At 40.1% G+C, this 14279-nt stretch overlaps 1 protein-coding gene across 2 annotated transcripts in view; it reads right to left on the reverse strand.

Moving 5' to 3' along the window:
* The window catches only part of LOC102199896 (RNA-binding Raly-like protein), an 81567-nt gene that overhangs the window by 9118 nt on the left and 58170 nt on the right, over positions 1-14279 (reverse strand). For both annotated transcript variants that reach the window (XM_005748769.1, XM_005748768.1), the window contains exon 4: positions 3399-3580. In XM_005748769.1, the coding sequence (XP_005748826.1) occupies positions 3399-3580 (182 nt within the window). The remainder of the gene's footprint in view (positions 1-3398; positions 3581-14279) is intronic.

Below are 14279 nucleotides of genomic sequence, written 5' to 3' on the forward strand. Positions count from 1 at the left end.
ATTGAAATCGCGTTTGAATTTGCGCTTGTTTTTTGCTTTCACTTTGCAATCGCGCGAACTGTGTATAGAGAGCGACAGTACTGATCTGTGAGTGGTGATAATTTGTGCACCAATTCCTCTGACATCGTCTTATTAATCGTTAGCTTACTATGCAAACATGACAAGTGAAATCTCCCGCAGCTTAAACATGTGAGAGGTTGATCGCGCAGAGAATCGCTGAGCTTATGTGAGTGAGCGTGTAAAAGCATTTCAGTTCTGCTGAGCCAAATAAGACAGGTCAGGGTGAAGAAGTGACAGCCAAAGAAAAGCTTACCACAAAACGGAGAAGTTATGACAAATCAGACTATAAGGCAAAAAGAAAGTGCAGCTTTATGGTTTCATGGACAAAAGAATTTCTGTGGCTGCAATATGACGAGCTAAATAACCAGGGCTGCACATAAGTGGTCCGCAGGTGCGCATTCGCTGTCAAAATAAAAAACACGCACAAGGGTTAGGGTTAAATTTAAAAACTGTACTTTTGAGTTAAAATATATATTTATAATTTTAATAAATGACAAATTAAAAAGACATGAACATTTTTTTTGTATCGAAAAAATATCGAACCGTGACACCAAAGTATCGAACCGAACCGTGAATTTTGTGTATCGTTGCACCCCTATTAAAAACATGGGTTTAATTTAAATTATTTGATATCCTAGCGCTGACACACACAAAGTACAGCGAGGGATTAGAGAAGGGTGTAAAAAGGGAAATGAAAGACAAATAGATGGTACACCCCTTTGTCTTGCCATGTTTTGGGCATCTTAGTGCCAGTCTAGACAAATCTGCAGCAGACAAAAACATTTTAGACAGCAGTGATTTGTCTGTTTCAATATCAGCGTGCATAAATCCAGCGACATAAAGAAATGTTTCTTTGCAGCTGGGTGTGGAAGAAAATCTCAAATCTCATCAGCAACAGTTTTAATGAACCTCTGTAATCCACATTCCCACAGAGAGAATCAACAACTGGTAGATGGTCTGAGCCCACAAATGACAACAGAAACCAACATGTAATGTAAAACAACTCTGAGCAGTTCTTTTTTCTTCTTCTGCCTTTGCTGCGCTGATGTGTTTCAGGGTCATTTTCTGTTCATAAGTGGGCCGATGCAAACTCGAAAGTCAGCGCTGACCGCAGTAGGATTTTACAGCTCCATGCAGATTCGAGTGTCATTCAGTGACCCGTGCAGTCGTCAAGGCCGCGCTCCTGCACCATCAGTTACTCTTAGCGCTGCGCTGCCGCCTTCTTCAGCTGCATGAGCCCTCGCCCTCGCTGTGCTCCGTAATGGACTGACTCTGCTGCACACAGCTCTCCAAATGACCCTGAAAACTACTTCAATCCTGAAAGCTTTTCGACCTCTGAAGCTTGCAAAGGCAATCTAATTTCCTTGTGATGGGGCGCAGTAAAAACTATTAAGGCTTGTAATAAACTAGTATAAACAATTCTTATTTTCCATGCACTATTAACTCGGTCTAATTGTGAGAGCTGATAGGCTCGGCTGGGTTATAGCAGGAGAGGAGAGCCCTGCGGTACAGAAGCTTTTAATGAAGAGACCATCTGGAGCACCCCCCTCACCCGCCTTCTCTCCAGCACCCTGGGGCCTTACCACCGAGATGAGCTGTCACACAGGCGGGAGATAACATGAAACAGGGTTTTGGAGAGGAAATATCCTCAGAGTGCAGCAGGTTTCCACAGGAGCTGCAGATTTAAAGGGGGGGGGGGGGAAACAGGCTGAACATCACAACTGTGTACAAATGTGAACATCAAGGCCGAGGCTCATGTGTGGGTCTGAAATTTAAAAGCCGTTAATTGGTGAGGGATGTGGCGTTAAACACCCCTGCGTATCGTCCTCTGACTGCAGCGGGGAGTTGGTGTCTCTGCCCTTTTTCGATAAAAGCCTTTTAACAGCTGAACTTCCTGAACTTCTCGTGCCACAGTATTTCCCTTCGTCCTTTACCCTCGGCAGAGTTACAGCCACGACTTTGGATTTAATGTTTGCTGATGTTTTCATTAGGTTTAACGGTCATGTAGCTCTCAGTGGATGGATAAAGTGCACGTCTCTCTGGGACATGAAAAACAGTTTACTGGAAAAGCGAGAGAAGAAGACTCGGAACAGTTTGTGACAACTAGGCGCTGTGAAGGTAAAAGAACGCATATGTACAGTTAACAGGCAAGTGCTAAGCACAGTATTATTTTACTTTATTTATTTTGCCCTGTAAACAAACACGCTTATTAAATGATTTCAAAAATCCACATGTTTGATGGAGACTTTCTGTCTTTGGTTAACAGAAACTGCCATGACGAGCCTACTGAGCTCACTCTCTGAAAGTGCAGCACCTGTTTAAGTGCAATATGAAGGACTCTGCACTTATAGATATGAGCGCCATGTGATTATTTCAGGAGTGTCTAAATGATACATCGAAAAGACCACGTTTTTACACAAAAAAGAGGAAAAGAATAAAGACAATTAAATCAAACAAGGATTCAACTTGATCATAGGAATCATAGGATCATAGTAATTGGTCAAACATGCTGATTATAAGTTTCTGTATCTGAACATGGTGGGCAAGGGGGTTGATTGTTTGGGTTTTCACTATATTATTCTCGGGTCTTTACCTTACAGGAAAAAGCACCTTGAGGGCACTGTTGTTGTGATTTGATGATATATAAATAAAATTGAATAAATTGAATTCACTCTTTCACTACCAGCAAACAGCCTCCTGCAACCACTCGCTGATCAGGGAATACTCATTTTCCCCTAGCGACTGATGGTTGCCAGGCAGTTGGCAGTAGGTGTGTGACTGGGGCCTTTTCTCAGCACCTGTCCTATTAACCATCTTTCCTTTCTGAATTTAAGCTGAATGCCACTCAACTACACATGTGCAGGCCGGAAAAATGGGCCTTCAACAGAGTTTGAAAATAGCTGGCGAAGAGGAAGCGATGCACGGCCGCCCAAGGCTACAAACAAATGAAAAACTGGGTTTTTATGTTGCTAAACACAAACATAGAGGTTAAACACACATCTTCACCACTTCCAAGCTGGTGGAGACAAAACTAATTTTCTTTGTTTTTGCAGGATATGAGAATGTGCATAAATATCAAAATAGTGAAATAAATGAAATGTTACCACTTTAAATATAGAAAATTAAGCATGTCCACTGCCAGTATTGTTCAATTATTTGGAGTTAAGGTTTGTACTTTAATGCCATTTACTTAGAGCTAATATCCACACCTACATCACCCTATAACTGACCTATAATATAAATAATACCAGAAATATAAACCTTGTAATTTTGTATCTGAAATTGTTTAAACTTTAAAAGTTCAAAGTCATTTTTCTATCAGCACAGCATCCTCTTACATTTGCTGCTGGAGGCGGAGGTGTGTGTGTTGTTGCTCCTTCTGGACGGCCTGCTGCTGCTCATTCTCAGAGCCGCTGTGGACAATGAAGAGGAGGAGGATGACGAAGACGAAGGGCGGGGTTGTTTTACAGGACTGGGATCCGCAGGGACCGAAGAGGGAACTCGCTGATAGTCAAACACACTGAAAATAAACACACACACATGCAAGCTTTAAATACTCACACCCTCGCAGACAGAGTCCCATGATGCACCAGTGCCTGAGGAGGTAGCGTCATGCTGCTCGTTTCCATCTCGACTGCTTTATTGTTACAATGAAATGAAGGCAAATTTATGTCGTGAGCAGAGTTCATCTTTATGAAGAGCAGCTTGTTTGAAGTCATTTTTATACACAAAAATCTTTGTTATTAAAGTTTTAAAAGCAGAAAGCGGAGAGGAAACAAAGAATAATCTTTTTATTTTTTAAAGGGTTTTATTTCTCTGAACTTTCCCTGCAATGTTTCTGGCTTGCAACTCCAAACACAAATCTTTAGAATGAACTTGTAAAATATATACCTTCATTTAAAAACAACAGTCAATAATTTCCTAATGCAGCTATTTTTCTTAATCTGGAGGAATCAGTGAATTTAAGTGGTGGATTAATCCACATTTGATGCTTCAGTATTGCGTCAGTAAGAGTGAGTGACCGAGAGATTTCTGTTATGATCTGCAGAAAAAAAGTCTCAAGGTCAATTTAAATATCTGACGACCAAAATCAAAGACAAACCAAAAACTCAACAGAACAAATAGGAGAATCATTTTGGAGTGGGTGCCCCAGCCTACCATCGTGCGAGTGGTTGAGGTCACGCAGGTGTCTCAGAAGGGTTTGCATTATAAGGTGGCTGACGTTCACGTTATAAACCTCCATCTTTGCTCATTGGTGGTCGTCCAGGTAGACAGCTGGCCTCTTTTACACCTCTCTCAAAGCATTTGTGTGAACACCTCAGTGCTCTAAAAAATGTCCCTCTGCACAGCTGACTCTACGAGAAGATATGACTCTACTACTGTGCACCGTGCATCTGTAGAGTACCTGATGTGGTCTCTCCTTGATATATGCCCATGCACTCACATGAGGAAATTGAGCTCTTTTTAAATCTGATCTCCTGAGCCACGTCTCACCTGTCAGGGCCCGGAGAACTGAACCTGTAAACTTGTACAGTACTTGGGAAAAAAATCGAATAAAATTTGCGTTTCATTTCAGTTTTGGTGAATCAAAGTCCAAGATTTTATTTTGTTATTTAGCCCTAATTAGCAGCTATCTGTGTCTTTATGGATACAGACTGCGTCGGTAACCAACAAAGTCATCCTTTGTCCAGATTTGATAACTTCTGCCTCCAATAACCCAAAACGTTGGTGACCAAAGTGTTAATGTTGAGGCTTCGAAAACCAGTGGCCATGTGGTCTACAACAAAGCTGCTCGTGTACCTATTTGTTGCAAATATTAAAGGCAAACATAAGGAAAACACAGGGAATACATGCAACAAGGGTGCATGGAAAATAGATTTAATACATTTCCTGACTAAATATTTGCAGACGGTCTGATGTTAAGATTTAGTTCAAATAACCGTCACACTGCTCCCTCCATTCAGAGGTTGAATATGCCAATCAAACTAATAGAGGAAGAGGTTTAATATGGGGATGACATACAACTTGTAGAGCATCACTGTGGATGTGAACCAATTACAGGCCTGAATACTAAAGAGCAGAGACAACAGGGCAGTCTGCTCAAGTGGACAGGTCATGAGTCGTCCTTCAGCTCCTCTCGTTCATCTTCTTGCAAGAATGCTTCATTCCTGATATGAGAAACCAAACTATGAGGCACTAATGTGCTCTATTAATCTGCATTGAGAAGCTGAACCAATAACTTCTCAAACTATTTGTATAGATTTTTTATGATGCTTTAATGATTTTGTGATCTTTGAGTTTAATTCCCAACTAAAAACCAAATTTCCTTTTAATACTTTCAGATGCAAACGCGTATAGAAGGCTGAGGTTAGGGTAGGTTGCATGAATAAAAAAGTATTTAAAGGTTAAGAGTCTTTTCAAATAAATCTCACACACAGAGACAAACCAACACTAAATGCATCCAAGTGAAACTGTTTGAGTACATTGCATTGCTTTATGCCAAAGAGCTGCATCATTACTCCAAACTATTAAAACCCCATTAATAAGGAATGTTCCATATTCTTTCGTCACCATAAACACTCACACTGTATTTTATTTTAAAATGTTCCCGTCGTGCTTAACTCACTGCTTTAGCAGGATATTAATTAGATTTTTGGAGAACCAAAGTTGAAGTAATATCCTGCTAAAAACATTACCTACACCTTCTTCTCCTGTTTGTTAAAAGCGATGCTGTCCAGCGGTTTGTAAAATACAAATCCATACAGGCTAAACTGTAAATATTTGGACGGGTACATGTTCTAAAAGTTATATATTTTATAGTTTATTTTTCATGCATGCACTTATGCAGTTCTTTCTGAACTGTATGTGAAATACAACACATCAGAATGATGGGATGCTGCCATTCCGTACAGGAAGCCCAGTTTCTTTTCTGTTTTTTTTTTTACTTTTTTATTATTTTAATGATTGATGATTGTAACAGGAGCAATGAAGCTCAACAGTAAGACTGATGTTTGTAAAAACAAGCAGAGATATATAGCTTATTGGATAACTTGATGCGAACTTGACATTCATGTAAGACTCATTTAATGCAAAGCACTCCTCATGGCTGGTCTTCGTTTGCATCCAAATCAGCTGATGAGATTAGAACTTGTAGCTTTTTCCAGTTTGATTTGAAAGTTCTTGTTTATTAAAGTGTTGCCTGTTTAGCTCTTATGCTAGTTTTTGAGTCCATTTTGAGTTTTATCAACTAGTCCTTAATTACAGTTTCTGAGTTTATTCAGTCTTTCTAGTTTATTCTGAATTTCCCTGTTCTTGCTTCTTACGTCCTGCTTTAGGTAGTTATTTAGCTCCGGTGTCGCGTTTTTAGTTTTACTTTTCCCTTCTCTGTCTTGACTGTCCACAGCTGTGTCTTGTTACCCTCCTATTCCTCTTATACCTTCTCAAATAGGGAAAATAAACCAGAGTTCAGGTGCAGCTGTGAAAACACTCTTAAATTGACAGGAAGTATACAGAACATACCAACCAGCATTTACAGGGTGTTTGGGAAGAATACTTTTTTCCCCACAAATGTCCAAACTAATTGTTGTGCATCACCCAGAGAACCAACGCTTTTCTCATGACACAGCATAATCACTTCTGTTTCTAAAATGTTTTGCTTATGAGTTTCTAAATTTGGGAATTCAAAACCGTGACTATTTTAGATGGTACGCCATTATTTATTTTGGTGTGTGTGTTAACAACCGTTACCTTGGAAACTATTAAGTAAGATATATAGTAATGCAACACCTATTTATCAAAGGGGACTCTTGGACTTTACCAGCATAGCTTTGCATGAATCAGACTTCAAAATCATACATATGTAGGTCGTCTTGTGGTCCTAACTTCCTTCTGATTGGCTGCCTCTTGCAAACCGTAGGTTAGGACAGCAGCTGTAATGACCATATATAATGACCATGAGCATTTAGAGTGATTGGCTCACACTTACTTGTACATATGCTGGCCTTGTTATTTAAAATATGAGACACGTCTGTCATATTCCAGGATATATGTGGTAGAAAATAAAGAAAAACTTCAATTTAAAGCTGTATTTTAAGACACAGCAGGATAACACAAGTGTTTAAAACCTCCCCCTGAAGGAAGTTTTCATACAGCCTAGTTTTTCTCCTTACTTGTAATGAAAGTATCAAATTGATTTATAAGGAAATTAATTGAGAATGAAAGCTGTGCCATTTGTATGTAGCTGCAGTTGAAAGTCAGCTGAAAGTGAATTTGGTCTTAAATCAGTTGCAGCTGCTCCCTCTGTCGGGCTGCGTTACCTGCTGGAGGTGAGATGAAACTTTCTAAAGGACAGAGTGATTTATCTTCTATAAGCGGATAACCAGCACTGATTTCATTTCATCAAATAATCCCAGATGCCCTCCTTTCAGCACTCGCTGCACCTTCTCCCTTTTGGTGTTATGTCGCCGCTCGCTGATGCCGTGTTTTTTCCCGCGGTTGTTGCGGTCTGATAGAGTGTGCTGTGCTGCGGGTGAGAGCTGACTGACAGCTCCAATTTGATGCAGGGAACGATAGAGGAGGCGACTGCGAGGATGAGGAGAAGCCTTTCCTCTCGCTGCCAACCTCTGCTGCCTATCACAGCAGCCATCTACAGCTGGAGGAGCAATGACTGCAGGGGGAACATGAATACACTTCATCTCTTTCACTGTCACACAAATAGAAATGCATACGCACACACACACACGAATATGTCTGCTCAGTACATTTTAAAAGGTTCTTCTGTGACATGGGGAAAAAAATCATTTACACTTTAAAGGCCGGGGAAAGAAGCTGTGTGCACCTACAAACATGCAGAGATATTCAGGTTCAGAATTTAACTCCATCTAGAGCCTGTTTTCTCCCAGTTTTGAGGATTTCATGCCAAATTAGGAAGCCATGAATGACTGAAGGCCACACACATCAGCACATTTAGTGTTTGTAACGTGTCAGAGGATGGCAGCGTATGTTGGGAATAATGGTTGCTGCTTTTTAACAGTTAGTGAGGTGCCATTTCTTGACACCAATGCTGAAAATGTACGTCTGCTATGATGCCCAGAACAGAAGTAGTGAAACTGAAGCAAAGCTGCATGAAGCTACGGAATCCAATGACCACAAGGAGCGTGTACTGCTGCCGAATTTATACACATTCATAGCTTTGTAAATTAAAATGGGAAAAATAAATGCACCCAAGCACCCAAGAAGAAAAAAAGCACCTGGAGGTGACTGTTGCTGTGATTTGGTGCTCGGCAACCAACTTTATGTGGTCTGATGTTTCATGGCTGAGATGATGTGGTTCCTACGTACTTTCACAGCTGAAGGAGAAATAACTGTTGCAACAGTTGCATCCTATTACAGCACCACCCTCCAATTCACCAGCTCTTTACAACAACCCAAATATTTCACAAATGTTTCTAAGGGCAGAATGAATGGCTAGGTGCTGGTGTCTGAATTCTCTCATATTTAATAAAGTGATCAGTGTGGCTGCTCTACCAGATGTGACCATCAAGTTTAACATCCAGGCATCCATGAAAAACAGGACATAAAGTTATCTCACTGGTTTCTGCCTAAAGATAATACACCATGTTCTGAATTAGGGGTTTCTGAAAAATTAAAACCAACAGCTCTGCTATCACTTCGAACATAAATGAAGACAAAAAACTAAACAACAGCAACAGTATGGTTACTGACGTTAGGATAGCTGGTATATAATTGTGTGCCACATGGTCAGCTACAAAGCTATGGTTACGGGAGAACCCTTGAGATGATCCATGCACACCATCAGCTTAGTCATAATACACTGTCATTAATCTACTGCTGCATGGTTGAGATTACTCACTATATTAAAATTCCTGGTTCTTGGCTTCATGTACCCATTCATGCCTCAGAGTGATTCTTTTCTGACCCGTTCAAATATTTGGTGTCTTGTAATCTGTGAGGTAATGGGGTGTAGTTACATTATAAGGTTTTAAAAACTAAGCTTTAAGATGTCCTGCAGACAACTAGTGGTAATAAAAACCCAGAGAGGCCGGCACTGATCACTGAATATTTTTTGGCAGAGCTTGAGATTAAATAAAGCAAGATACAAAGCATTAAAACACTTCACTAAAACGACAACAGCTTTAATGAACCAGGGATTACATGTCATCACTTAACAACCGGATACTGTATTATTGTATTAACTTCAGTTTTATACTGACTGTTACATCGATAAGTATGCAAATAAAGGTTAAAAAGCAATATAAGTGATGACTTATACATACGTATAAGTACATAAATAGTGTTTGTGAATCTTGTGTTTAATGCTCATGTCTATGGAAACCACCTGAGAGGGAACCTGATAGTTTTAATTTATTAGAATTCAATAGAGTTTGAAGTTAATGGGGAAGGTAAAAGAGAAGCTAAAAATATCAAGCAGCCCTCGTGCAAAGAGGGCTGGAACATCGTGTCGTTAAACAGAAACTTTACTGCCTGCGTCGCTGACGGTGCCTGACAGACCTGACATCTCCTCAAAGAGACTTTATTTTTATCTCCTAATAAAGTTCAGCATTTTGGTTTTTATTTTGTGTCACACAAACAGTTCAGTGCAGTGAAAGCAAAGTTCAGGCATACAGCAGATGTTTTAGGGCATTATCAGCACCCTTGATTTGTGGGTTTGTATGATCTGCACGCTCACAGAAACACACTCAGACGTCCCGCTGTGTTTGTCCCTGCAGTCACAACACATCAGGGTAACAGGTGAACGTGTTGTGCTTGTGTTGGTCGGGGGGCTACTGTACCACACTAAGCTGATAATCCGCAGCCCAGCAGATAAACGCCTATAAATATTTACAGGGCAGCAGTGTTGACACAGCTTTGCATCCTGCCTAGCTTCCTACAGAGTGAGGCAGGGCCGACTAACATTGAAAAACTTCAGTAAATCTTCAGGAAGCTAAACAAATGAATACATTACTTCTGATCATTGTGGGGGGATCTTCACAGAATGCAGCACAGGTCATATTTTGTTCTTCAACTGACTGAAAGGCTCAAATATTCTAATGCTGGACAGTTTTGTACAAAATGGCATCTGATCCATGGGTAAAGCATAAAAACAAGGTGCTCAGTCTTGGCAGGAAGACCACAGACTGTATATGAAAGATGTACACAGCGAATGTGAACTTGACTAGTACTGTAATCCTGGTCTGTTAAATATGAAGGCGCATGCTGAGTGCTATTACTGTTGCCAGGTTAGTGTTTTGAAACCAGGTGTGAGAAGCGAGGGGCGGATCTGTGAAATTGCACATTTTGTGATTGACAGTTTGTTAGCAAATGAGCAAGTCCTGGAAAAACGTCCTTATAAACTTTCCTGGATAAAACCTTCCCATTGGTAAACGATCCACTCTACCTTCACAGCCACAAAAACACAGAAACATTTTCTGTAACCAAAACTATCACCCCCTACTGGCCATTACGAAAAATGCAAACTTATTTTTTGGCTGCCCCTGTGTTGGATTTCTAGTGTCTGAAAAGGCTACAGCTGCTAAGGTACTCATTCTAGCCAGCTGGGTTAGTATAAACTGTATACGTGTAAAATAGATGCAGATCAAAGCTGCTTTTTGGATGGTCTGTTATTACAACTAAATCTACAGGAGGCCATATTACTTCTCAAAAGGCACCAACACAGTCCAGACATCCAGATAAGAGACTCCAACTAGCTGCAACAAAGCCCAACAGACAGTAAACAGCTACAGCCGCCTGTGTGACCCTCCATTAGGACATCAACCTTCAAGCCTCACGTTATTAAAATGGATGTGTTTAAAAAAAAAGTATATCCACAAAAATTAAAACCATTTTTGTCGCAGTCTGTAAACACGGCTCTGTCTGCTATAAAGTTGGACATGGAAGTCTACACGGACTGACTCACTTTCGTAGACAGTCTCAAGTGGACATTAGAGGAACTGCATGTTGGATTAATTTCTGTCCTTTTTTTTAGCCTTAAAGTTGTCCTTTTTTCAGATCAGGTGTACTTTTTCACCTTGGACGGAGTGACTGGCTTTAGCTCTGCACAAACTGGGAACTATCACAGTTTTTAATTAGTCTTTAAACCTCCTTTTCTGATCCTGAAATTGTAGCTAAAAAGACTCTGGCACAGGGCAAACCCCTGAGAGGCATAAGTGTACATAATTGCAATGCATGAAGCACAACCAGAGCTGCCCCACACAAACAAATCATGTGGAAATTGGGCCACGAGTGAGGAGACGTGTGAAGGAAAGACAAAAGGATGATGCAAACTAGTGAACAGAGATAGGATAAGGCTGAGGGAGGTAAACAGTAGATGAGAGAGAGAGCGTGTGGATGTAAAGTGAGTGGAGCGTTTATCTGCCGGCTGCCAACAGATTTGTTTTTAATGCCGTCAGCCTCTTTCTCTCTCCATCTTCTGTTCCTCCCTTTCATCTTCTTCCTCTTAGTCTACAGCCTCCATACAGTTATCCTCCTCCTCCTCCACCTGTCCTTGGCTGCCTGCAGTGATCTGTGTTTTCAGCCCATGGCGGTGAGGTCAGACGCTGTCAGTCCACTGCTGTTCAGGTTTTTTTTATTTTTTTATTTTAGTCTTTATTTAACCTTTAACTGGGGAAAGTCAAGACAGGAAATGAGGTTGCTGGTTTTCAGAATCACCTTTTTTCACCAAAGACGGGAGGAAGGCGTCTGAACAAGTGCACAAATCAGGCTTTTAATGTCCTTAATGCAATTATTAAAGCTCCTAATGCTACACTAACAGGTAATAAGTAACTACAACCTTAAACCATTTTAATTTTTTTTTTTTTAGCCAAAACTAAGCAAAAGCAGTCTGTGAAAGCCTAAGTACACCTTATGGTTCAGTAACTTGAGGCAACGACTGCAGAATCTTGATTTTTTTCATTTTTCAACCATTCGATTGTAGATTTGCTGCTGTGCTTTTCATCAGTGCTGCATTGCACGACTCAGTTTAGACTAAGCTTTAGCTGTTGCACAGATGAACTCACATTTGACTCTAGAAAACTCTGGTACACAGAGGAGTTTGTGGTGTCGGTCTTGAAAAGGCAAACACACATTCAAGGCAGCCTGAGGTTATTCATGCTCCGCTTTTGTTCACGTTGCATTTATGTCCTCGTTTGAACTATCTGCAAGGAAATCCGCTGTTTGACTCTCACTGCCTCTCAGTGTGTGATCTGGTTCATTTGCAACCTTGCTGTGAGTTGAGCTTTCCACAGCCGGCAGCTCAGGTGAGTTCATAGCAGGTGATGGAGGGAGGAAGGATAACTGACCGAGTGAGGGGAGATGATTTATACGCAGCCCGACTCCTGCTTTGCACTCAATTGTAGACTCTGTCACGCTGAATTGCCGTAGTTGCAATTTTTTCCAACAAACATGGGCGCAGTGTTTGTTAGTTTCCCTCTGTTGTCCAGAATTTGCTGTGCACACACAAATAAGTCACCTTCAGCAGTGTCAGGCTTTTACAGGCTGCAGATATCCTGTAAAAATGTATCTGGAGCAAAACAAATTAACTTGTGCCACTCCCGTGTTTGCTGATTTGTGAGCTGCTGGTACTGAGAATAATACAATGAACCGTGGCATAACCTGAGACTGACAAATGTGCCGATGAAAAACACCTCAATAAAGAAAAGTACAACTCAAAATTACATTTTCAGGAGGCACAGCATCACTTGAGCTTGTCTGCTCCACAGTTTTTACTGAATAAATAACGCAATTTCGTTTAAATTGAATTTGCTCCAGACATTCGGCAACAACAAGCACTGAGACATGACATTTGTTTTTAAAATCAATTCTATTCTTTGAAAACAAGTCAGTGAAGTAGAGCTGTGTCCAAGCAGATTTTCATTTAGCATTAAGGTCAGAGAAAAGGAATTGCTCTGTGTCTTTAACATCCATGTAAACTATTAGTTGCGAGCATGTGGTCATCAGTCACAGTGTAAAAACCACAGGGCTACTCATGATCCTTTGGATCCTGTGTGAGTTTGGCTAACTTTAGCGCTGCTGTCTTCTCTAACACATCCACACCCTGGTGGGTGGTTACACATCGCTTCGGTTACCTGGTTATATTTCACTTTAATCTGACAAACAGATATACAGATAGTGAATTTTACCATCAAAGCACAACAGCACTAGTTAGCATGGCTTTTGTCTCTTATCCTTTTCCTCCTTTTCCCTTTAAAATTTTTCCATTAAAAACAAGAGCTTCTTTTTTTAAATCAGTCAATCACAGCATAGCCAGCCAGATCTAAAATCTCGATGTTATGAAAAAAAATGAGAGATTGATTGAATTTAAATAAAAAACCAAGCAAAAATAAGTACAAATGAACTGAAGAAGAAACATGCACTTACAAGACGACACTTCTATTTTCCCATTTTCCACATCACTACCATTTTAATTGAATGTAATTTCGTGAGAAAGAAAACCTTAGCTGTGAATTTAGTTCCTAAATCACAGCAGATGTGATCTCATTTTAATGAGGTTGCTTTTTTGTTTAAACTGATGCTTTTATTTCAGTTTTCCTTCACCCAGATCTCGAAAAAAAAAAAGTTCTTATTTTCCCATTTTAGAGACGATTAACCAAGGACAGAGATTTACCTGATTATTACAGAATAATAAAATACTAGCATCTCACTCAACAACACTGTAGTGCAGTAGAACACTTCATATTAAACAAGTACTATAATATTAATATGTATTCATATACTTAAATTTCAGTATGATTTATGTCTTTAATATTTTGTGTGTGCATGTAGAGAGATGAAAACATCTGGGTATATCATTGTCCTTCCCAGAGGCACACGATGTTAAAGCCTATCCTCATCACTGGTAATTATGAGAATTTTCAAGTATAGAAAAAAGTGGGCAGACACAGTAAAAATAGTTTTTGTTTCTGTGCAAACTACAAGAGGTCATATCTGCCAACAGCATCTCCGTGTTTGTGTGACTAAAGACAGCTGATAATGTTATTAGACAGTGTGTAACTCACAGTCTATTTTATCATTTGTAAGATAATTTTAATAAGAGTGTTTGAGGTACCGAATTCAGTTACCACTGGGTGAACCTTAGTACCAAGCAACTCTAGCGGCCTTTGCAGGCACACCTACTTTAATTCATCTATCATTGGGGGATTAGGGGTGGAGCCTATGCCAACCTATCCTTTTTTTTTTTTTTG

This window comes from Pundamilia nyererei, unplaced genomic scaffold (genome assembly GCF_000239375.1).
Source record: "Pundamilia nyererei isolate P.nyererei 1_Seehausen unplaced genomic scaffold, PunNye1.0 scaffold00229, whole genome shotgun sequence".
In the NCBI taxonomy this organism is placed as follows: domain Eukaryota; kingdom Metazoa; phylum Chordata; class Actinopteri; order Cichliformes; family Cichlidae; genus Pundamilia; species Pundamilia nyererei.